Below are 23,147 nucleotides of genomic sequence, written 5' to 3' on the forward strand. Positions count from 1 at the left end.
GGAGGTGCGCCTGCGGCCGCAAAAGAAGTGGAGGCGGAGAAAGGTAAGAGGAGAAGCGAAGAAATGTAGGGGCACTGAGGCGGGGTCCCAAGGGGCACTGGGGGGTTCCTGTGGGGGGCACTGGAGGATGGCAGGAGGGATGCAAGAGGAGAAGAGGATAGAAGGGGGCGCTGGAGATACTGGGGTGCCAGAGATGCGCACTGCGTGTTCTACAGTGGAAGTGCAATAAGACAGGAGATGACAGCAAGGGCGCAAGAGAGGCGCCGAAGAGACGCAGACGTACTACAGGAGGGCACAAAAGAGACATAAGATGGGCCATGGAGAATATCGGGGCTGTTTATGACCAGTATGGGCTCGGGACAGGCAAACGATAGATCTTAGAGGGACGCAGAGGAGCATGGGAAGCGCAGGAGAGGCGCACATGAGATGCTGCGGAGGGATACGGGAGAGAGACAAGCAGCGGTGCAGGAGAGCCCAGGCGAGACAGGATGGGCCCATGAGAGTATCGAAGGCAGGAGGAGCGCTGGTAACCGGAGAAATGAGAAAGGCGCAGAGGGGAAAGAGATGCGCAGGAGAGGGGAACATGAGACACGTGACGGGGAGGGGCACGTGAGAGACGAGGAGCAGAGGGGTGTCGCAGAAAACGGCCAAGAAGGGTGGAGAAGAGACATACGAGAAGTGGTGCAAGACAGCAGAAGAGACAGACCGTGCTCCGGTCAGGATTTGCTCAAGAAGAGCGCAGGTTGTGCAAATGAGAGATTTTGGTGGGGTGCAGAGGGGCGGGAGGTGCACGGATAAGAGGCTCATAAGATCCGCAAGAGAGGCACCGGCCAGTAACACAAGTCAATGAGGGGTGCCGAAGCAGGGTTACATGCACTCAATGTGCAGGAAAGCATTGTTGGAAATGAACATTGTCCACTCACCGTCTAAAACAAGCAGTCGCCCGAGATGCAAAAATAAACACGCAGCTACCATTAAAAACAAGTCAGGTCCCAGGCCGGCAGCCAATGACAGCGTGGCCCAGGACAAAGGAGCGGGACTTAAAAAGACCGAGAAACGCCCCCGAATAGCGTTTTCACGGGAAAGCGTGATTGACAGCCTCTGTCTCCCAATGGCTAGCCTCCATTTATGGAGCTAGCCAATGGGAGACAGAGGCGGAACCAAAGCCCATATGTAGGATCAAGAGATTTCGCCGTGTGCGGAGCAACTGCTATGCAGTTGCAACACCCAGGGCGAAACCTAAAAAGACCTGGCATGTTCTGCAGCACAAAAAAATCCATTATTGCTAGATCATTACAGGTGATTTCAATTCTAACTTAATATTTACACCAGAAGAAGATGGTCACTTTGATGCGGAAATTGAAATCTGGGCTGTGAAGACGCAAGCTGCACCACACCTTAGGCGAATCGATCGGCAAGGGCAGAATTTAGTGACAAATCTATAACACCTTGGTAAGAGTAATTAATGGAAGAACTCAGTGATACTCCTCCAAACCTTACATACTATGGGGTCAAGACACAGTCCACTATAGACTACAAATTAATCACCCTGCCACTGCTCGCATTAGTACAGGACTTTTCCATTAAATATACCATCAAAAGCGAACATTCATGCAGCGCCTCGAAATATTAATTTCCCCACCAAGGCTTATGGAAGCCCTGCCGTCAGTAGGAGAAATATCAACAATTAATCTGAAGCGTACAAGATGGACGACTGATACACTACCTGATATAGTTGTCAAAGCAAAGGAGTTGGTGACACTATCCCAGGGAAGGGTCTTGGATAGCCCATTGGTAAACTTTCCAAAGAAACATGCTAAATGAGGTTCATACAAGAAATTGTGCCATAAAAGCGATGCAGATGCCTCTTAAATGTATGGGGAATAAAGCTTGGAAGACAAGGAAAGAACTGAGAGCATTGGTAAAATCTACAAAGGAAACAACTCTAATAGTTCCTGGAAAAAAAAATTTAAACTTAAAAAAAAACAAAAAAACTATTAAAAAGGAAATTTGGGATAACAGAAAGATGCAAACAGATTCTGGTCCAATCTGCTTTTTTTTTTTTTTTTTAAACTTTAATTTGCATTTTCATCAATACAAAGATACAAATATGAATATAAATACAGCAGTCCAGAATCAGAGGCTGTCCCAGCCTCCCAGAGTCAGCATCTAAGCTGCTTTTTAATGCAAATCAGTCAAATGCAAAAGCATTCTGGGAACAGGTTGTCTCACGAGACCCCAAAAAATAATTAATGCTCCTTGCCACTCAGAGCATGTCTGGATGCAACATTTAATATGCACCTTCGGGAAAATGGATATAAAGCGGAACGAAGCTAAAAACATCATTAAATATCGCCCAGTAAAGGATGAAAACGCATTTTTAGAACTACTGCCAAGGGACACTAACCATCTGATTTTACATTGTCAAACTGAACATATTAAATTACCTCATATCGCTGGCAGGACCTCAGGAATATTGTGATGTAAAAGCAACTGTAAACAGCACGATTGAAAACTCCATTTCACAATTTACAAAAGATGTTCTTAAAATAAGAATGGATAGTGCTCCAGGACCAATCGGCATACCACAGGCAAATTTAAATTGGACCCGGATTTTTGGGCTACGCCTTTTGACACATTTATACAACGAGGTAAGCAGCTCAGGTATTTTATCTAAAACCTGGAGAGGCACCATAATCAACCCTGTGTATAAAGGAGGCAATCTGGATTAACCAACAAATTATAGACTTCTCGCTAATGGACTCAGAGGCTAAATACTATGCCTCTCTAGTTCTCAGAGACTTGGTACATTGGTCGGAAACTAACAATCCCCATAAATCATTCTGGATTTCGTAGGGGTTCGGGCACAATTAAAAATCCTTTTAAAGATGGGGCATAAGCACCCAGAGATCGGCTATATTAAAGTGTCTTGATCCACATGACCCGCAGCTTAATTGTAGACTGGTAAAGTTTTTACTTTAATATGAAAAATTAATTTTTAACTGGTATTTTACTAAAGAGATGAAATCGGATATACTGTTTAATATTGTTTTATCTATTTGTAACTGGTTCTTCAGCGGAAAACCAATAAGTCTAACATGCATATACATTGGTGCTAATACGGTCTTGATATGTGGTTATCAAAAGCAGTACATTTTATTAATGGTTAACAAGGTTAATGTGTACAGCATATTTTCCTCTGCAGACTTATGGTTTTAATTAACTAAAGATTCATTCATTCATTCATTCATTCATTCATTATTGCTATATCTATTTAAGCAACTAACTAAGCCCATTTACCAAAAGGCAAATTCTGCCATTGGCCGATTTCTACGTTAAGGTGTAACAGTGGGGGGTGGTTTACTCATTGAATGTCGTGGCATCGAAGGAGATAACATTTCTAGATTTTTGTGCTAGGCCTTCTCCATTGTAGGACTTGGAGACAATTCAAAATACAGAATAACTCCCATGGACTTCAAATATATGCATATCAACCTCTGAATGAGTTATCTGGGAGAGTCGCATAGTCTTATAGCAAAATACGGTCTGGTCATTGCGGTAAGTGTTCTTAATATCAGATCCCACCTTCCCTCATGGTGCACTAGTCAGACCCCTGCAGTAGGGCATAGGGCAGCCAAGGGTTACTGGGCCCCAACTGTGGTGGTTGAGGGCATTTGCCACTGATGTCCTGGAGCCTGTCCTACTACAGCTCCAGATACTGGGCAAAGTATAAACCCTTCTGTACTAGACTCTCAGGGTGCAAAGTCACGGGCTTCCCTTCCCAGATGGGTAGTGTGCAGTACACCAGCTCAGAACTCAAACAATGACTTAAAGTTCAGCCCGGCTTTTGCTTTTTGGGAAAAAGAACTACATTTTTCATCATAGACTAGTAAATACTACAAAGCTCAACTCCAGAAACGTCAATTATCTAGTGGTCACTTCTCCCTGAAGGCACTCCATCTGCTCAGCATCCTCTTGCTAACTATCACCTTAGCGCATCCCAGTCCCCCCCCCCAACCCCCACCCCAGTGTCTTCAGAGGAGCGTTCCATCCCAAGTAGTTATGGAAAATGCATGAATCAGGCAGGGGTCAATCTCCAATGCCCTCCACAAGTCAAACGTGTACAAAGCTCACTTCCTTTTGAGCCTCCTACTACTGGCTGCACAGTGATTAAAGCAATAGTTTATGATGCGCCCCAAAGCATGTCTGTCAGCACTGTATTCCTTCCTCTAGTCAGGCGTATGGCAAGAGGCCTCAGTGGCGGCTTGTCTGGTGCGCAGCTGCCTGGCTCCAACAGCACGGTGCTGCAGCCCTGGAACTTGGAGCGAAGATGCAGCCTGGGCTCTGGTAAACCATGAAGCCGGTGCAAGTCCATGACCAGTCTATGCCAGTCACTATAGTAGATGCTGCCCAGATCGGTTCTATGGCAACACTCCAGGGACAAGGCCGGCAGATGCTTAAAGCAGTTTCCACCAGGAACCTGGTGGAGACTCTTTAGCACAGGTCACCTCAAGCTCACTCACAGGTACTCCACATCCTCTAAATGTCCCACAGCTCCAGGAACATGTAGGGCATCTACTCCTGGACAGATTCTCTACGTACAGGGCCAGGGAATCTGGTTCCCTCTAATCAGGCAGGCTTCTAGGCACTCAAGCAGTCTCACAGCTACACTTGCAGAAAGTGCAGATTTCAGTTGAAGCCTCCTCACTTCTAGGAAGCAAGGGGTCAGGCAGACAGCAGCCCTGGTCACACACCAGTACACTGCGGAGTACTCCCTTCCATGATCTTCAAGGTGCTGGAAGTAAAATGGTTTGGATCCCTTTTTTTAACAGAACTTCTAGACAAAAATGGAGCCCAATTTGGGAAATGTGAAAATATAGCACAACAGCAATCATTAGAGAACATCACAGTTACATGTGGAAAAAGAAAAGTGCAGACCAGAAGCTCGTGCTGATGAGGTAGAGGTAAAGAGTTTACTTTTTAAACAGAGTGCATGACCTGTAAGGTCATGCACTTGTGTTTACCAAATTTATGGCCGTCGCACACAGACAAATCGGCATGTACTCTGTTTTCAAATAGATTGGAAACTGATTGTACAATAGGCGCAGGAGACTGAATTAGCCAATAACACATACTATGATAAGTCTTAGGGGCACAGTGATAAAGCACACATACCAACAAACATGCATTCAACCCAAAATGCGCATGCATTTAAAATCTGAATTAGTTTGTTAGACTTGCAATAAAGTATGTATAGAGAATGGTGTTAAGCGCAGGTAACTTCTTATTATTGATGTGTACCAATGTGTAACTGTCTAGTAATCTATTTTCTGAACCTTTGGAACCCCATTGTTCAACTCCATATAAAAAGCGGACTGAGAGGCAGCAGAATGAGACCAGCTGTTCACCGGTACAGACTTGCCCCTCTCACATTCACGGCAGGAACAAGCGGTTTTTAAATTGCCAAAGAAGAGGGTCTTGGTCTTCATTTTTAAAGTTACCCTACAACAAGCCACTGCCTCAAACTTCAAACTGTTTACAGTGATTTTCCTTTTCAATGGCCTTCTGAAGCTGCTCTCCAGACACCCTTTATGAAAAGGGATGCTTCTTGGAGCAGGTGGCACTGGGGTAATCCCCAGACTGGAGCACCCACAATACAGGCCCCAATGAAAGGTGAAGTTACTGCACATGCCAGTCAGCCTCTCTGAAGCACCAATCAGGGATAAATAAAAGGGTAGGCCTGACCAAGAAACTTCCTCACCAATCACACCAGAAGCCGCCATCCACCCCTCGCCCCTGCCATCCACCCAATGGCAGTGCTCAGTAAAAGCTACTCAGCAGCTCCTTGCTAACAAATGTCCTCATTAAATTTCTAATGGTAGCCCCATTGCCAGTCTCCACCCACGATAATGTAGGAAATACACATCCATTCTCTTGGAAAGTGGTCCTCAATCTTGTGCTATACCAACCCACTGGCTTCACTATTCAGGCTCACTCGCATGCAGCAGTACTACTGGATTTGTGGGAGCGACACAGGCTACCAGTGCAAGGTGTTAAGCATGCACATAACAGTGGAACTTTACTCTGTGGTGCCTGTAGTCCATAACGTAGCACAGCTAAAAAGGTATTTCTGACCCGGCTGGTCAATTAAGTCAAATTCCAATATGTCCATTCAAAATCTCCAAAGGTTCTATATGAAACCTTAGTGTTGTGGTAGCTCAGCACCCTGTTTAGTCAGGCAAACGCTTGATTAGCGTGGCAACTGGGCCAAAACAATCAGTCAGGATAGCTGGTAGAAATTGATTTTTGGTCGGCTAGGGCCTGTGCCACAGTCGATCAGAAACCACCACTCTAGTCAGGATAAGGGAGTTACACAGCAGTCAGGCTTATCTTAGAAGCAGTATGTAAAGCATTTGCACATAAACAGTAATAGTGTAAGCACTACAAAAAGGACGCCACACCAGTTTAGAAAAATATCCAATATTTTTATATACTTACGACAAGACCAAAAACGATAAAAAAAAACACAATCCAGTACTTAAAAATCTTCGGTTATCAATATATGCTTGAAAGAAAATAGTTCCTCGATGTCGATAGCTCCATGGGGGCTATCACGGCGTCATGAGCAAATAAATGCAAACAGCTCTGGCTGACCACGGCGTTGCGGGCCAGCTATGGCGTCTGGAAGACCCGCAAACAGTACCTTTTAGAAATGCAGGGCAACGGCGACTTCTCGTTGAGCTTCCGAAAGCACGGCGTCTGCAGGCGTAGTCAGGCCTGCGAAGTCACACACGGTGTAGATATATCTCCTCTCTGTTGAAGTCAGGAGCGCTGGCGTCGGCAGGCCTAGGATGCTGCGGTGCGAAGTGCAGCGTCCTTCAGTCAAGGTGAGAGCAGCGAATCGGTGGCCGCGTCCGATGGAGACGTCATAGATGCCAGGGTCGCGGTGCGAGATGAATGCGGTGCTAGTCATGGTGCTGGCAGGTCAAGGTGCAAGCAGCGTCGTAGTCGTTGAAGCGCTGTGGTCGGCTGACGAACTGGAGTCGATGGCACCAGCAGACCAAGGCTGCGGTGCGTCGTGTAACTTTACGAGCGGTGTCCTCGAACCACGGTGCAAGCAGCGTCAGATTTTTGCGTGGTGTGGCATTGGGGATACCAAGGTGTCATCGTGAAATAAGGCAGTACGGTGCCCACAGGTCACAGCGGCATCAAAAGGCATTGTTGAGACCAGGGTCCCGGTGCGGCGTTGCCTTCAGGACACTGAGTCGGAAGTGGTGTCGTAGAAGTTATCAGGTTGCTTTTCTTCTGTTGCGGCACAAAACACACGGGAAAGCTCTACCTCAAGCCCTTGGAGAAACTCACAAAGGTAGATTGCAGAAAGTTCAGTCCAGTCCATTCACTGCCCAAGACAGAAGCAGTCACTGCAGGCCAACACAGCAAAGCACTGGTTCCTCCTCACAGCTTCTCCGGCTCTTCGTCTTGGCAGTCTTCTTGGTCCAAAACAGTTGTAAAGTTCAGGGGTCTGGGCCCCTATATTTCCATCCAAAATCCTTTGATCTCTAAGGCAGAGGGTGTCTGTGCTCAGCCAGAACCGGTTCAGCCTTCTCTGGTGAGACTTCCTGCCAGGAAATGGAGAATGCATTGTCAGAGGCCGACCAGGCCCTTTGAGGTGCAAGGAAAGCTCCTCCCCCTTCCCCAATACTCCACGGTCTATTCAGCCCTTTCCTGTCCCAACTAGACTCTCTGGAGCCACTTGCTTTCTCGGAAGGAATGCAAGTTATAAATCGGCGCAAAACACATGAGGGGAATGATACAAACACAGGGAGTGCTAATCACACACGGCTGCAGGTTTAACATCTGCAACACTGTGGGAAGATATTTAGAACTCTACACAATGATATATCAAAGGCAAACCCAATCGTGCCATGTAGATATAAGGGGGTGTGTGTTAAACGTGCAGCACTAGCTCTTTAAAAATTTAAAGTTGGAGCGCTGCAGTTCAAAAATAAATAAAAGCGCTTAAAGTCAAACAATTACCAACAAATGTTTCCGAAGCAGCAAGCAGGAGATGTTAGGGAAGTCACAGGAAGATTATGGGAACTGGGTCTGGAGGCAGAGTCCTGCACCCACGACTGGCGAGTAGGTGGCACAAAGAACGAGCGCGGCAGGGTGTCTGCACTATTACCTTGCAAGAGTGATAATTGCTATAGTAATAATGATATTTTTCTTGGTGCTCTCCTGAAGAAGGCGACTTTTCGCCGAAACGCGCGTGGATTGTCACCATTTACATGGACATTGTTGAATATCTTGTTTTTTTTGGTTTAAAAAAAAAAATCTTTTAGTTATGTATGATTATGTCTTTTTACCAAGAATTTGTTTTATAAATCATGTTGTAAATGGACAAAGCTGTAATCTTTTAATATTGCCCTCTCCTTGTTTAATCATTTGTGTATACTTTGTGTTCTCTTCGGTTTAATAAAATAATAAGTTTCATACTTTAACTGTATGGTTTGTCAAATATATTTTGAGGTAGCTACTTATCCTTTTGTAATTGTAACCTGATTTCAGACAGGTTCTGTGGCCTAGGAAAAATATCATTATTAATACTATTGTTGCCCTGTCCTAGTAACTATATCCAGACTCAGGGGGTCCCTTTTTTAATTAAGAGCGATAATTGCTACCATAAGGCAGCGCTCGCTCCCGCAAGTGAATCGCCAGACAGGCACGTGTTGCCAAAGCAACAGCCAAAGGTCTTTTTGCCTGTGCAGCGCATGCGAGACCTAAAAATGAAAACTGTCCCTTCATTCTTCTATCACTAACTCATGGGTAGTGTCTGGTGGTGAGGGTAGAGATTATACTTCTTGCCCATTTGATTGTTTACATCCAGATAAATGAACAGGACCCTCTGGTCGAGGAGGGGAGATATGTCACTGAACATTCGATACTGGACTCCTTCCTGCAGGGATCATTTTTGGTGATGGGGAGAGCTGGTCTCCATGTCAAAGGAAGCCATAGCACAAGCCTCAGCGAGCACCTTTAAGAGTAAGATCCATCAGCACTCTCACTGGCACCTCACTATAATTAATCGCTTCTAGAATACGGCAAATCAAGATAGACACCCAGCAAATAAATTCAGCTTTCCTGCAGGGCTGCCAAGTTCCTTCTACAACTGAACACTTTGCTTCCATCAATTCAGCCACCCCCGAAAGACAATAGCAGTCTGAGGGCAGGGAACCTTGAAGTGAGGATCTTGGCTGCCGCCAATTGAACTGTGCGTCAATTCCTTCTCATTGCTAAATTAAAAAAATAATAATTCTGACAAAATCCACAGAGCGCTTGGACTATAGCTCCGCTGAGACTACTGCATTTTTTTTTTTGTACAGGAATGAAATTGTAAGCATATTCACTTTTGTTTTACTTTTAAATGTTTTCTTACCCAGATCTTTTACGTAATTTTACGTGATTTTCATTAATCTGCAAAATAAATATATTATTGCTTTACGATATCTGAAATGGAGAAAAATTTTAAAACACTAAATAAAACATAGGCCACTGCAAGCCCCACAATTTATGGGCATCACATTGAAAAATCCTCAATAAACGCGGCTAACATTCAAGGAACCGCCTTTTTCTTGCCATAGCAGCAGTGGCCGCGTTAAGTATTGACTTTTATTCTCGGTCTTTATTAATTGCGTTTCTTTCCATTAATGTGCTTGACTATGCAAATGTGCCCCTGCCACCCCAGACTGGTTCTTCTCTCCGCGTCAGCTACCCTTTCCCTGGACTACTCACTGAAGGATTGGTCAACCTCATCGACCCATCCTTCGATTAGCATATTTATCCTGCCTGCCCTCAAATCAGCCTTCCTCAACTGCTGAGGCACCTTCAGGCTGGGTGCACGCCCCCTCCTGATTAGCCCCCCCTCAATTGACAGAGGTGTTTTTTCATATATGAGAACCTGGTCGGGAGCTTTAGCGGATGCAAGAGCAGCCTTATAAGTCAACGGAAGGTTCTCCTCTTCCAATAAACACTCTTTTTGGCAGTGGCAAGTACAGCGGAATAGGTTATGATTTATGCACCATAACTTCATCCCTGAAAGGATATCCTAGAGTGGACAAATCCTTACTTCCAGTCATGGAGTCTTGTATGGAATACTCCAATTTCACCATTTTGGGGGACTTTAATTTCCATTTAGAATCCACTGGTAGTACAGACACAAATATCTTAATAGACAGTCTAAATGGCCTAGACTTAAAGCAAATTGTCACTCAGCCCACCCACAATGGAAAACCTACTTTGGATGTTATCTTCACCAACTACACACAGATCAAATTTACCAACATACTACCAATGTCCTGAACAGATCACAGTGCTGTCTTTTTCGAAGTACTCAGAAACGGTCCTCCCATTAAAGCCCAGAACAATATGAGGACAGGCATATTACGCCCTTGGAGGACTATAAATAGTCCAATCTGGAAGATACTTTACGATCAGTCCCCTCATCGACATCGATCCTGATCGAGCAGCATTAAATTTCAGCTGCTGGATTGACTCAGCAGTAACTAAACTAGCCCCTGAAAGACATACACTCATTGGGAAAAGGTCATCATCCTCCCCCTGGTGCACTGGGGAGATAAAAGATTTAAAGAAAATCTGCAGAGCTAAAGAACGGAACTGGAGTAAGTGATACTCTAAAACAGGGAGGAAAAAAAAAAAACAACAAACAGTGCAATGAGGGACTAAAAGTACAAAGAAGCTATAATCTCTGCAAAATCCTGTTTCTCCACCAAGAAAATTATGGCCTCCAAAAATACAGCCAGAAAACATTTTAAGACAGTTTCTAACCTAGCCAATTTCGGAAATGGCAAGCAGTTCTGTCCTACAAGGCCGTTCTGTGACTAACTAGCAGAGTTTTCACGACAAAGTGGTCAAGGTCTACAAAGAGTTCTCAAAGAGAGTCGGGTCAGATGAGCCCAATAAGGACAGGGACAATACGCAAGCCTGCTTACAAGAATTTAGCCCCCTCACATCGGATAGAGTTGAGAAGATTACACTGTCAAATATGTCAGGATCCCCTCTTGATCCTTGCCCTGCCACAGTTTTCCACCTAGCCCCAAACATAATCACTAACTACCCAACACATCTTCTTAATAAAATCCTTGACTCAGGAAACTTTGCTGCCACTTGGAAGAAATCCCTGGTTAAACCCATCCTCACAAAAACCAACTCTTGACCCAAACGAGAGGAGCAATTATCGTCCCATTACCTGCCTACCATTTCCATCAAAAATCTTGCAAAAAGCCCTAAATGAAGAACGGCTATCATTCATAGAGATCAACAATATACTTGACCGATTCCAACACGGTTTTCGACCGAGGCACAGCACTGAATCAGCATTGACCACCGCTATAGAGGACATACGTGTCCAACTTGACCAGGGGGAGGGTGGGGAAGGGAAGCCATGCTGATTCTAATGGACTGGTCGTCCGCTTGATACGGTCGACCACCACATACTTATCCAATGACTGGCCGAAATAGGGATCGTAGACAAAGCCTCAGACATTCTTCAGTCGTACTTAACCCTTTTTTTATTTTTGATAAAGATGGTACATAGATGGACAAATTTCAACAATTATTACATACATAAGAATTTGATAAATATTTGATATATTTACATACATTTTTAATTACATCTTGTTAGCGGGAACGAGAAAAATAAATAGATAAATAGGGTTAGAAATCAGTTTCAATTAATTGGAGACGAACAAAATTTTTATCCATTTCTATCTATTCTCCAATTAGTTAGAGGAGCCCATAGGCGAATACCCTCCTTACGCTGCCTCATGCCTTTATATTCATAGAGGCAGGATTCTATGTTATGAATTCCTAGAAATCTCGAGAGCCACATCTGAAAGGATGGGGGTTCGTATCTTTCCACGCCGCAGAAATTAAAATTCTAAGTACAGCAACAGATAAAAACATTAGATCTTTCAGCCTCGCCTAAACACAACTTAGAGTCTGTACCCAGTAAAATTAAAGTAGGGGGTAGGTCGATGGACTGACCTAGCAGCCCCTCCATAAATTTCTTTAACATTTTCCAACTGTTTGCAGGAAGAAAACATATGTATGTCAGCCTGACTTTCATTACATCTGGGACAGTTATTCTCGCTTAGACCCCAGGCGAATATCTTTGCGGGTGTATGGTAAAGATTAAAAATAGCCTTATAGTGTTGTGCGCGAAGCTTTGATGCCCGGAATATTTTTTTATTCAATACAAGAGCAAGATCCAGATCGACGTCTGAATCTCCTAATTTTGTCGCCCAGTTAGACTCCACCTTCTCAATATCATCCGGGATTTGGTCCAATAAGCAATTATATAAAATCTTAATCTTCCTACAACCTCTATTTAATAACTCAATCAGTGGAAAATCCGCTGTATGTGAAATCTGTGGCCTGACTGCCTTAATTGCCCTGGTAACTTGACCATAAACCAGCCATTGACTGTCTGGAATACCAAATCTTTCCTGGAGCATTTCGAACCCCAGAATTTCACCTTCTTCCATTAAATCTCCCAAAGATCTAAGCCCCAGCCTTTTCCACATCAGAAAATTATTATCATTTTTTTAGTTGAGGAAAGAGAGAGGAGTTATACAGTTGCAGAAAGGAATTGATTTTCGGGATATTAAACATTTTCATAATGGCTTTCCAAACCTTCCATGCGCCAATCAGTGTTTTCAATCTTGTTTTTTTATAGAAGCTTCGTTCCAATTCACACTGAAATACATTTATAGTCTTTTCACCCAATAACATCCTATATACCTGGGGCGGACATTGTTGATCTACAAACCCAGGTGTTATATCAGGTACAGATGTAGATTGAAATAGAGTAGTCATTTGGGTTAGCAAGCAGGCCCAATGATATAACTTTAGATTCGGCAAGTCCATCCCACCCCTTTCTCTGGGCAGTGCCATTAAGTTTGTAGATCGCCTTACCCTGCCATATTGCCATACAAATCTGATAAACAGATTCAAGATGTTTCATAATCCTGTCCTCTATTGCTAAAGGGTTGGCCCGAAATAAGTAGAGAACTCTAGGGAATATAGACATTTTAACTGCATTTACCCTTCCTATTAATGAGGTGTAACACATCTATTCTTTTTAATTCCTTCTCAATATCCTTAATAAGTGGCAGATAATTCTCACTTACAATTTTCTCAACATTGGCATTAATTTTAACCCCTAAATATAAGGCAGAGTCGACGAATCTATAGTCAGTTTTGGCTATATTTTTAGAGCAAATAACCTGCGTTTTTGTTTCATTTAGAAGATAGCCTGACTCTTCCCCAAACAATGTAGCCATCTGAATTAGAATAGGCAGAGTTTGTTGTGGATTATTTGTTAACACTGCAAGATCGTCAGCGTAGGCCAGTATTTTACTTGAATAACCATTGCATATCACTGGAGCTATCTCTGGGCAGTCAAGAATACACTGTATAAGGGGGTCAATATACAGCACGAATAGAATAGGGGAACAGGGACAGCCTTGCCGAGTCCCTCTTTTTATATGTAGAACCCCTGATTTCTCGCCCATTGCTGTTACCTTAGCTGTTGGTTCTACATACATGGCTTTAAGGGCCCCTATAATATTGGGACCAAATCCCCTCGCCTCTAAGATAGCCCAGAGAAAGCTCCAGTCCACACGATCAAACGCCTTCTCTGCGTCGAGCAGGATCATAGCGACCCCCCGCCCCACGGCAGCCTGGGCATCAAACAAAGATATTGCCCTACAAGTATGATCCGTTGTACCCCGACCGGGGACAAACCCATGCTGCCATGGGGATACTAGACCGCCAATGACCCTGCCCAACCTCTTTGCCAAAATTTTAGAATAAAGCTTAGTATCGGAATTTATTAATGAAATGGGTCGGTAGGACCCCGCCTTTTCCGCTGGTTTCCCCTTTTTATGGAAGATTGCTATATTTGTTTCTTTCCAAGAGGAGGGTGTTGATCCTGTACACATAACCCCATTAACCAAATCTACCGGAAGCGGAGTGATTTCAGTTTCTATTGTTTTATAGACTTTTAAAAAGGTATCCCATCGGGACCTGAAGCTTTACCTGAGGCCAATTCCCGCAACGCGACTGTTACTTCTAATAATGTAATTTCTTCTTCCAATTTTTTTTTGACTGAGTCTTCTAAAAGTGGGCCCCGATCTCGTATTCCTTCCCCTGGTTTCTTAGTAGGTTCTTAATGTTCATACAGTTGCTGATAAAATTTCTCGAATACTCTTAAAATGTCCTTACTCTCTGTATACCTGATCTCATCCTCTTCTATACATACAATAGTGTTTCTTGTTTTTTCCTGCCTTAACTGAGGGCAAGTGCTCTCCCTGCCTGCTCACCGGTCTCATCTTTTAACCCTATTTGATTGGTATTCTCCTGTGACTTTCATAGTTACTTCTTTCTGGAGTGCGGCTTTGATTGTCAGTAAAGCTTCCTGACTTGTAGTGGTATTAACCCCTTTGATTATATCAGTCGTATGTTGCTCTTCTACTTTTAATAACTCTTTCATTAAACCCTCAATCTTATTTCTATCTTCCTTTCTTAATCTTGCTGAACAGCTAATAGTTTCACCCCTCAATGCAGCCTTAAAATGTTCCCAGACTGTGTTTCTAGACGCACTGTACCTATTTGCTGCAAAGAATTGTGGGACCCAATTTTTCAGATGATCTATAAATCTTTTATCACTAAGGAGCTTTTTCTCAAAGGACCAGGAATTACTTTTTCTTTCCCTCTGACCTACACTATATGCAAGAATTAATGAGTTATGGTCAGACACCACTTTAGGAAGTTTAAGTATGTCAACTTTCGATAACTCAGAGGACGAGATCAGGAAGTAATCTAATTTCGTGTGTTTTTGGGCAGGATTAGAAAAGTATGTGTATCCAAAATCCAAGGGTTTTTTGGCCCCCCCCATACATCGAGCAACCCATGAGAGCTCCTAAGAGATCGAGTAGATTGAAAGACCTTGGGTTTCCGACCTGCATGTGGTTCAGATCCGACCCAATCAGCCAAAATATTAAAATCCCCAGCTATTATCAACGGTGTAGCCCAACCCACAAGTTCAGATTCTAAAAAGTCGAATATTTCAGGCTCATGTTGGTTGGAGCCGTACACCACACATAGCGAGAAACCGAGTTCTAAGTCAGTAATTACCCATCTCCCATTGCTATCCGCCTTCACTTTCCTTGCTTTACCTAGGGAACCTCGAATCAGTATAGCTACACCTCGGATTGTAGACGTCTGTGTAGAGCAAGCTATTAACTCAAAGCCACCCAGTGAAAGTAGATTGCGTTTTGACCATGGGAGATGGGTTTCTTGTATACAGATATCAATCCTTTCATGCCTTACTAAGAATGCCAGTCTCTGCCTATTTCTCCAGTCATTCAGTCCTCCCGTGTTAATAGTGCATATTCTAATGCTTGCCAGTCCTCCCGCGTTAATAGTGCATATTCTAATGCTTGCCATTTAATTGTTGATATATCTCACTCAAATCTTTAATCAGGTTATTGTCCTTCTCAACAATTCTTTGTTCAAAATTGTACCACTTTCCTTTTTTCTCGTTTTTCCACCCTCCAATCCCACCCCTCAACCCTCCCTCCCCCCCCTTCCTCCTTGACCCTTACCCCCTCCCCCACCCTCCCCAAACCTGACCCAGGTGTGGGCGCCCATGGTCAGAGCGCCTCAGTGCCCCTCCCCATCCCCCAGCCCTGCGTGAGTGCATTATTTACATACGTAGAAAAGTCTTTGAAATCAAGGATTCCTCTTTTACTCCTCTAGCAAAAAGTTTTAGTGTATTATTTCACGTGTAAGTAATGATCGTTATTGTTCTCACTTCATTTTACACAAGCTAAACAATCTTATTTTGACAACTATTATTTGATCCACATAGGAAAGGAATTAGTTCTTGCTCTTATTCCCAGTCTGTTTTTTTGCAGTCTCCGAGATTTCTTTAAGGTAATTTTCTGCTTGTATTTTGCTAGTGAAGCTCCGAGTAGATCCTCTGAATATTATTTTCAGTCTAGCCGGGTTTTGTAAGTACACTTTAGCACCAATCTGCTCAAAGGGATTAAATAGCTGCCTCAGCCTCCATCTCCTTTCCACGGTTGCGTGGGAAAAATCTGGTCTTACAAAATATGTAATACCATTGTATTCTTTCTTGCTTGAGGGGCGAGCTAAATCATATATGGTTTTCCGAAGTAAAAAATTTCCAAAAAGTACCAACATTGCCCTTGGATATTTAGATTGATTCTGTGTTTTTTTAGGATGAGTCATGGGAAAACGATGGGCTCTTTGGACTTTTCTCTAGGTCCCAGGTTTGCAGTTCGGGCATAGATGATTTAAGGAGTTTAATTATGTACCCCCTTGGGTCGTGATCTTCAACACCTTCTGGGAGCCCCAGAAAACGCAGATTGTTCCGCCGTGCTCTATTTTCCTGTTCCTCCGCCTTATCATTAGGTCCTGAATAGCACCTTCTTGCCTTTTTTCTTGTTTTTGTAGATAAGTGACATCCTTTTCTAAATGGTCAGTTCGTGTCTCAACTGATACCATCCTTTCAGAGATTGCCAGGCATGTGCTGCCCACCTTATTTACCGCCCCTTGGAGCTTTTGAATAGCTAAATGATGCTTTTGAGTATCCTTTTTGACATCTTTATGCAACTTCCTTATTGAGGTCAATATTGCTTTCAAAGATGGTTTGTTTGCCTCTCCTCCCTCGTCATATTCAGAAATGTCCGCAGTTGATTCCTCCCCACTTTCCTGAGTCTTCGCTGTTTCTATTAATATTTTTTAGATTTTAAGTTTTTCCGAGGATCAATTCTGTGTTGCTTCCTTGTCGTACTTAACCAATCGAGAACAATCCACATTGATGAAAGACCACAAATCGCACCCATACGTGTTGCCAGGTGGGTTTCCCCAGGGATCAACACTTTCCTCAACCCTGTTTAACGTATACGTGTCACAGTTGGCAAATCTCATACGAACCCATGGCTTCACGGCCATCTGTTATGCCGATGACGTGCAATTAGTAGTTTCCTTATCCTCCAAACCAGATACTGTGGCAGTAACCTTTAATGCCTGCATGAGCCATATCATCAGTTGGATGCAAGACAACTGCCTGAAGTTGAACACCTGTAAAATGGAAGAGATACCTTCCTCTGGAATTCTACTTGGTGGCCTAATACAGCCAGGTTTTGCCCTCAGCCGGTAAAAAAGGTCAAAAACCTTGGAATTATCATAGATGACCATCTTTCACCATCAAATCAAGTCAATAGCATTACTTCCTCTTCTTTTCACACTTTAAAAATCCTACGCAAGATTTTACCTTTCATTCCCATTGCCCTCAGAAAAACTGTTATAACTGCCTTTATATTACCAAAGATTGATTACTGCAACTCACTACCTGGGAGCAAAAAAGTGTGTGATACATAAATTACAATCTTTACAGAATGTGGCCGCCTGTATACTACTTAAGATTCCAAAATGTTGCCCAATACGTCAAGCCATTCGCGATCTGCGCTGGCCACCTGTCCATGCAAGGATCCAATTCAAATCTATGTGTATTGTGCATAACACTTTGTACAGCGTGGGACCTACCCAACTTAGTCAACATATCAAGTGCCTCACTCCAAAGAGAAGCCTAGGATGATAATCTGCCTCACTACTTTTAGTACCTAGGGTTAAAACCTTGAAATGGGGTGGCAGAAGCTTGCGTCACTTGACCCCTAAATTATGGAACTCGTTGCCCAACCACCTCAGAAACCAAACCAATTTACTATTGTTCAGAAAGGATGTGAAAACATGGCTATTTGGCCCAAAACCATGGCTGCTCTTATTCTCCCACTGCAAAAATCAAGGGTAGTAAGCGCTAAGATGCCACGGCAGACTCATTTCAATCGGGACAGAGAGAGGTAACAAAGATAAACAGATGAGGATCCAAAGACTTAAGACAGAAGTCTTCAACAATTAAACTAAAAAAGTCAGGTTAATGAGTTTTCTAAATTGCAATAGGCTCAGAGTGAGCTGCAAATTAAAGGGAATGGCATCCTATTGTACAGTGGCCAAAATCCTAAAGGAGCAGCATTCCAATCTAGCCAGATAGGATCAGTCTAAGGCTAGATTCTTGCTTGGCTGATCTAAGAAAAATAGAGTGTTTTTAAAAGTAAACTATTGCACAGACCGTATGATCCAGGCATATAAAAATTGATTGGACGACAGAGCAACCCACTACATATACAATCAATAATCTTTTGAGGCTGCCTATTCAAGAACAGGTTGCTCAGACACCAGATATTGACCATAAATTGATCAATTTACTAGGAAAGTTTATTAAGGACCCTAAGAAGAGTATTGAGCGGCATTGAAAAACATAGCAAGATAAGCGGTCACACCTCTCTGGACTGCTTTCCAAGATCCTAGTACTAGCATTTTAGGTTAAAGTGGAAGGGACACCAGTCTACCCGGATATCTTGGCAGGCTGAACTCTGAGGGCAATCTGCCTTCTGGGAAATTCTAATTTTACTATCAATTCTAAAATGTGTCCATTCTGTTGCAAATGGACCACAGGCTCTACAAACTCATAACAAAGGAAGATGGGCAATTCGCAAGGGGGTCTACTCTGTGGGGAATCATTTATAAATAAAGTAGTGGAATTTATAAATGATCAACTGTGATAATCTTCCAACAACAACTTTACACGAGCTACAAGATTGCACTCCCTTTCCCCAACTAGAGTTAGTAGGCAGAATAAGAATTTACATACACAATTGGACTTAAATCACGTTAAAAAAATTATGTTCGTGCCAACACGGATTACATTGAAAAGGTTATGCAACTTCACATCAATGGTCTCCAACTTTCTAATTTAATCTTTCACAATCTGTTCCTTCTCTTATGTTCGCTGTGGTATCCTCGTCAAAATTTACATCGGGTCACTTATTCAACTGCATTTATGGCAATAAGCAGGGGAGTTGTCGGTTAGCAGAGATTGCCAAAGACTTGATACTATAGCCTTATCTGTCTTAGCAGTTCACCTTCGGGGAAAGAAGGTGAAGGTAGCAGATTGGTAATTGATACAAGTATATGATAGGTCTGTGCCTAATGTAGGTCCATAAATTCCTGGGTTAAAGAATCCCAGAGTCAGATGTACATTTTCAATGTGATATTCTGTATTTATTGTTGCGCAAGGTAAACAAAAATGAACAGCCAATTGGCATTTGCACCACTTCAGGAACTCTAGCAAGTGGAAGCCTCATTTATGAGGATTCATTAGGAGCATGGCTGTGTGATAACTGTGCAAAGTGAATCTCTTTGCATCTCAAATTTGTTTTCACATGCCTTTGTCTTACAGTTGGAGGCCAGAACCAATAGCCTTCGGGTCACATGCCTTTCTTCAGGAGTGGATGGATTTGAGCTATGCTTTTTGCTCCTTTGCTATGATACCAAGGGGCGGGCCTTCCAATTAGTAAGCAGAGGGTAGATCTAGTGCTTATCACACCTCTGTGGAAACGCACTTGGGCTTCCAGTCCTCCTAGAATTGTCTTTCACTTTCCAACAATTCTTCCTTTTTTTCCAGCTACCTTACTGGACCCTGTGGGACAACCACATCCAAGGTTCTTCAGCACTACGTGGAGTTAGAGGCATGGAAACGTTTCTGAGACTCTGGCAAATGTCAAGACTTCCAGTAAAAATTATTGACTTCATCAGCAAAGCAAGCTCTGACTCCAAATCAGAGAAACAAATTCACATGGAGCAGATGGTCTCTGAAGTGCATGGAACATGACCTCGTTCATATTTCAGCAAATATCACCTTTGTGGCAACCTGTCTAGCTTGCTTATTAGCAGATGGTCTCTCATATAGAACAGTAAACCTGACTGTTTAGCGGTTTCGGCTGGCCATCTTCCATTAGCAAATAACCTGATGGGAGAACAATCTTTCAGTGTCAAAGTTACTTTAAGGTGTCAGATTTTCTATGCCACCCCAACCCACATATTATCACTATGGAGATTGCTAGTAGTTCTGGTGCCCCTTCTATCTTGGGCAGCCAATGAGGAGCTGTCATGCATACAGCTTTCAGCAAAATTGGCTTTACTCCTTCATTAGGAGTGATGCCAGAGAGTATCTGATGTATGTGCACTGGATTTACCAGGTATATTGTTTTACTCCAAAGGGTGTCTCCGATGTCATTTCTAAAAGAGCGTCTGCATCAGGCAGGTTCTCTTCCTGGGCTTCACAGGGGATCCAAAACGTTGTATAGTTACGATTTTGCACCTATGAAAGTGCCACAGAGGATCCTTTAAAAGTGGCAGAAATTAATTCATCAATTTTTGTAGCTTATTTTGTAAGAGGCACCATAAAAGTCTGAAGTGCTTAACCTGGGAGCACGGGTTAAAGACATTATGCGCATGACAGACTGGTCTTCATATTCTACATTCAAGGAGTTCTACTTAACGCAAGTAACCAATATTCGTTGGTTAATGATCAGCTTTGAACTTGTATGATCCAAAGCCTCAGGTCCATACATAGAAGTGAAATCTTTCTAAGATTAGTAACCAACAATGTTTAATTCTATCAAGGGCAGGTAGGTGTGGAATATCCCATCTGCCTAGCTAATTTGATGACCGGCTGCAGAAACTTTGATTATATAAGATGACATTTTAAAAAACTATATACCACCAAACTTAAGTTATGAGGGAGATTATTTTAGTATGAACGTAAACATAGGTTTTGCTTGAATCAGTTTCAGATCAAAAACCGTAGCAGATGAAAGATAAGAGCCTTCAGTGGTCCGCACAGCAAGAAAAGGATGCAGTTCCTTGAATGTTTGCAGTGTTTACTGTGCTCTCCATTGTGATTACGATTAGTTACTGACCTTAAAAATATATATAATAATTAACAGGGATAATACTTTGTAGCAAACATGGTAAGTCATTCCGTGCCACTGGGTAAACTTGTAGTCCTACTTCTATGTTTGTGAAGCGTCACTATTTGTAGTGTATTAAAGCTCGTCATCCTACAATGTTGAGATTTTAGTCTAAGCAGTCTACAAGCTTCATTTGTTTGCCCTACAAAAGAGTCAACGAATAGATAAATATTGAGAACGGTCTTGCCACTCTCTTTCCCGGGGACCTGACCGAGATGAGTTTATACTTTGTAGGCACTTCACAAGTGTTAACTAAGTATCTCAGAATAAATGTGGGTGTAAAATGTGCTGCTTTCCTAACCAGCGCTGTTGCTGAAGCGTGCTTCCGAGTTCCGACTCTAGCTGTTTTTCTCGGCTCCGCCCTTTTGCTGACAAGCCGTTTCCTGCGAGAGTTAAAGGGCTGCCAAAAACACCCGGTGGGCGGCGATTTTCAAGAAAGCTATGCCTGGCCGTGTATGAAGCGAAAACATTTAATAACAGAGACGGGGGGCTGGGTAAACTGCGGAGAACACAATCAAATCAGACCTTAAACACTGAGAAATAAGTCGCCCACATGTCACAGGTACACTGGGCCTTAATTGAATGTATATGAAAATGCCAGTTTTTGCTTTTTAATGCAACAGCACTATGCATACAGGAGCTATTGAAAGTCCCAGAAAGCTTGGTTGATTTAAAAAAAAAAAACGGACTCTAAAGCTACCACAACGTGTCACGCGATTGACATTTATACACCATTAAAAACGTCTTTGTTATGGTTAGAAAACGTTAGTCATTGCATTTAATTCGAGGATAATTTGTTTACTAGCGTTAGCTGCATACACAACTTTCTCACTAACCTCCATGAAGGAGCAATAGATTTAAAGGCATCTTGTCGAATGATAGATACAGCAGCCACGTGGCCAGTTTAATGGGACACCTGCCAGCATATGTTTTACACCAAGACGTTGCCACTTTGCGACTAAAGATTAAAAATATTGCGACAAACTACATGTCCCAAAATGCAGAGTGAAGTGGCTTAAGTGGGGTCTGGTAGGGGGTTTCACGTGGCACAAAACATTACATTAATATATAGAACATAATATTTTATAAGGGAGCCTTAATAGGAGAACATTTTGCAACAAAAAAAAATGACATTTGTATTTGAGGTGTAATGAGGGAGAAAGCAAACATAGAAACTTTAGCGTTTGATAGTGTGCCTATCAAAGCACGGTGTCAAGTAGGAAAAAGTTCAAATGTGGCAAGTAGTTGAACTACTCTAATGTCACGAGTTCTAAAACGCTCTTCGACCCGTAAAGAAAGGCAAAAACGCCAAAACATTGAAATAATAATTATAGAACAAAAGCAGTGATGTCATGCTTAAGCAGTCAGAAGGCAGGTGAGAGCAGTTAGCCAATTTCTGTTTTCTAGGTTATAAATCTCGGTCTCGTCAGGATTTTCTCCGCTTTGGTATCGGTATAATTTTTAGAACTACAGGTACCAGAATGCAAATGGCATGAACTGAGACTGGCGCGCGGGGTAGGCACTACATACCTACTCGAAAAAGCGAGGTACACAAACAGCCTCTACGAATGTAAACACGTCCCATCACAAAGGGAGAAGTGATTAAACCCCGCGGTTCTGCAGATTTAAAGACGCTTCCGAAACTTACTCTTGTGCTTGCCGCCTCCCCAGGACTGCTTGGCCAGGCTGGGGCTTCTGATAATAGCCCTGCCCGCAGACTTCAAGGCGTCCATAACTTTCTCAGGGAAGGCGAGATCTCAGCACAGGGAGCTAGCACTTATCAGCTCCCACAAACTTTTCCAGTCAGAGTCGAAGACTTTTCGCGTCGGTGGGCCTGGGAGGAGGTATTTATGTAAATATGCGCGTCTCATGACCGCTGGCCCTGCCTCCCGCCTCTCCACACCGCGCGGTGAGTGAGGGGGCGGAGTTGAGTCAGGGACTGGAGCAGGACAAATCGAAAAGTAGCATAGGTGGTAATTTTCATAGGCAGGGCGTTGCCGAGTACGGGAGTAGCGCTGGACGCAACCAGAGAACCACTTAAAGCAGGGCGAGGGGCGCATGAGGGAACTGGCGGAGTCAGTGCAACTGCTGGGCTTCACAGGTTGGTCGTGTGCAGGCAGAAGAAAGCACTGAAGATAAAAAACGCTACACTCGGTCAGTTGTAGG

The 23,147-nt window shown here is 43.2% G+C and overlaps 1 protein-coding gene across 1 annotated transcript in view; it reads right to left on the reverse strand.

Annotated features, from left to right (window-relative positions):
* Positions 1-22,822, reverse strand: part of LDLRAP1 (low density lipoprotein receptor adaptor protein 1) — a 255,666-nt gene extending 232,844 nt beyond the window's left edge. The window contains exon 1 of the mRNA XM_078682712.1: positions 22,630-22,822. Within this exon, the coding sequence (XP_078538838.1) occupies positions 22,630-22,714 (85 nt within the window). The 5' untranslated portion in view covers positions 22,715-22,822. The remainder of the gene's footprint in view (positions 1-22,629) is intronic.
* Between the last annotated feature and the right edge of the window lie 325 nt (positions 22,823-23,147).

This window comes from Lissotriton helveticus, chromosome 3_1 (genome assembly GCF_964261635.1).
Source record: "Lissotriton helveticus chromosome 3_1, aLisHel1.1, whole genome shotgun sequence".
NCBI classification, from domain to species: Eukaryota; Metazoa; Chordata; class Amphibia; order Caudata; family Salamandridae; genus Lissotriton; species Lissotriton helveticus.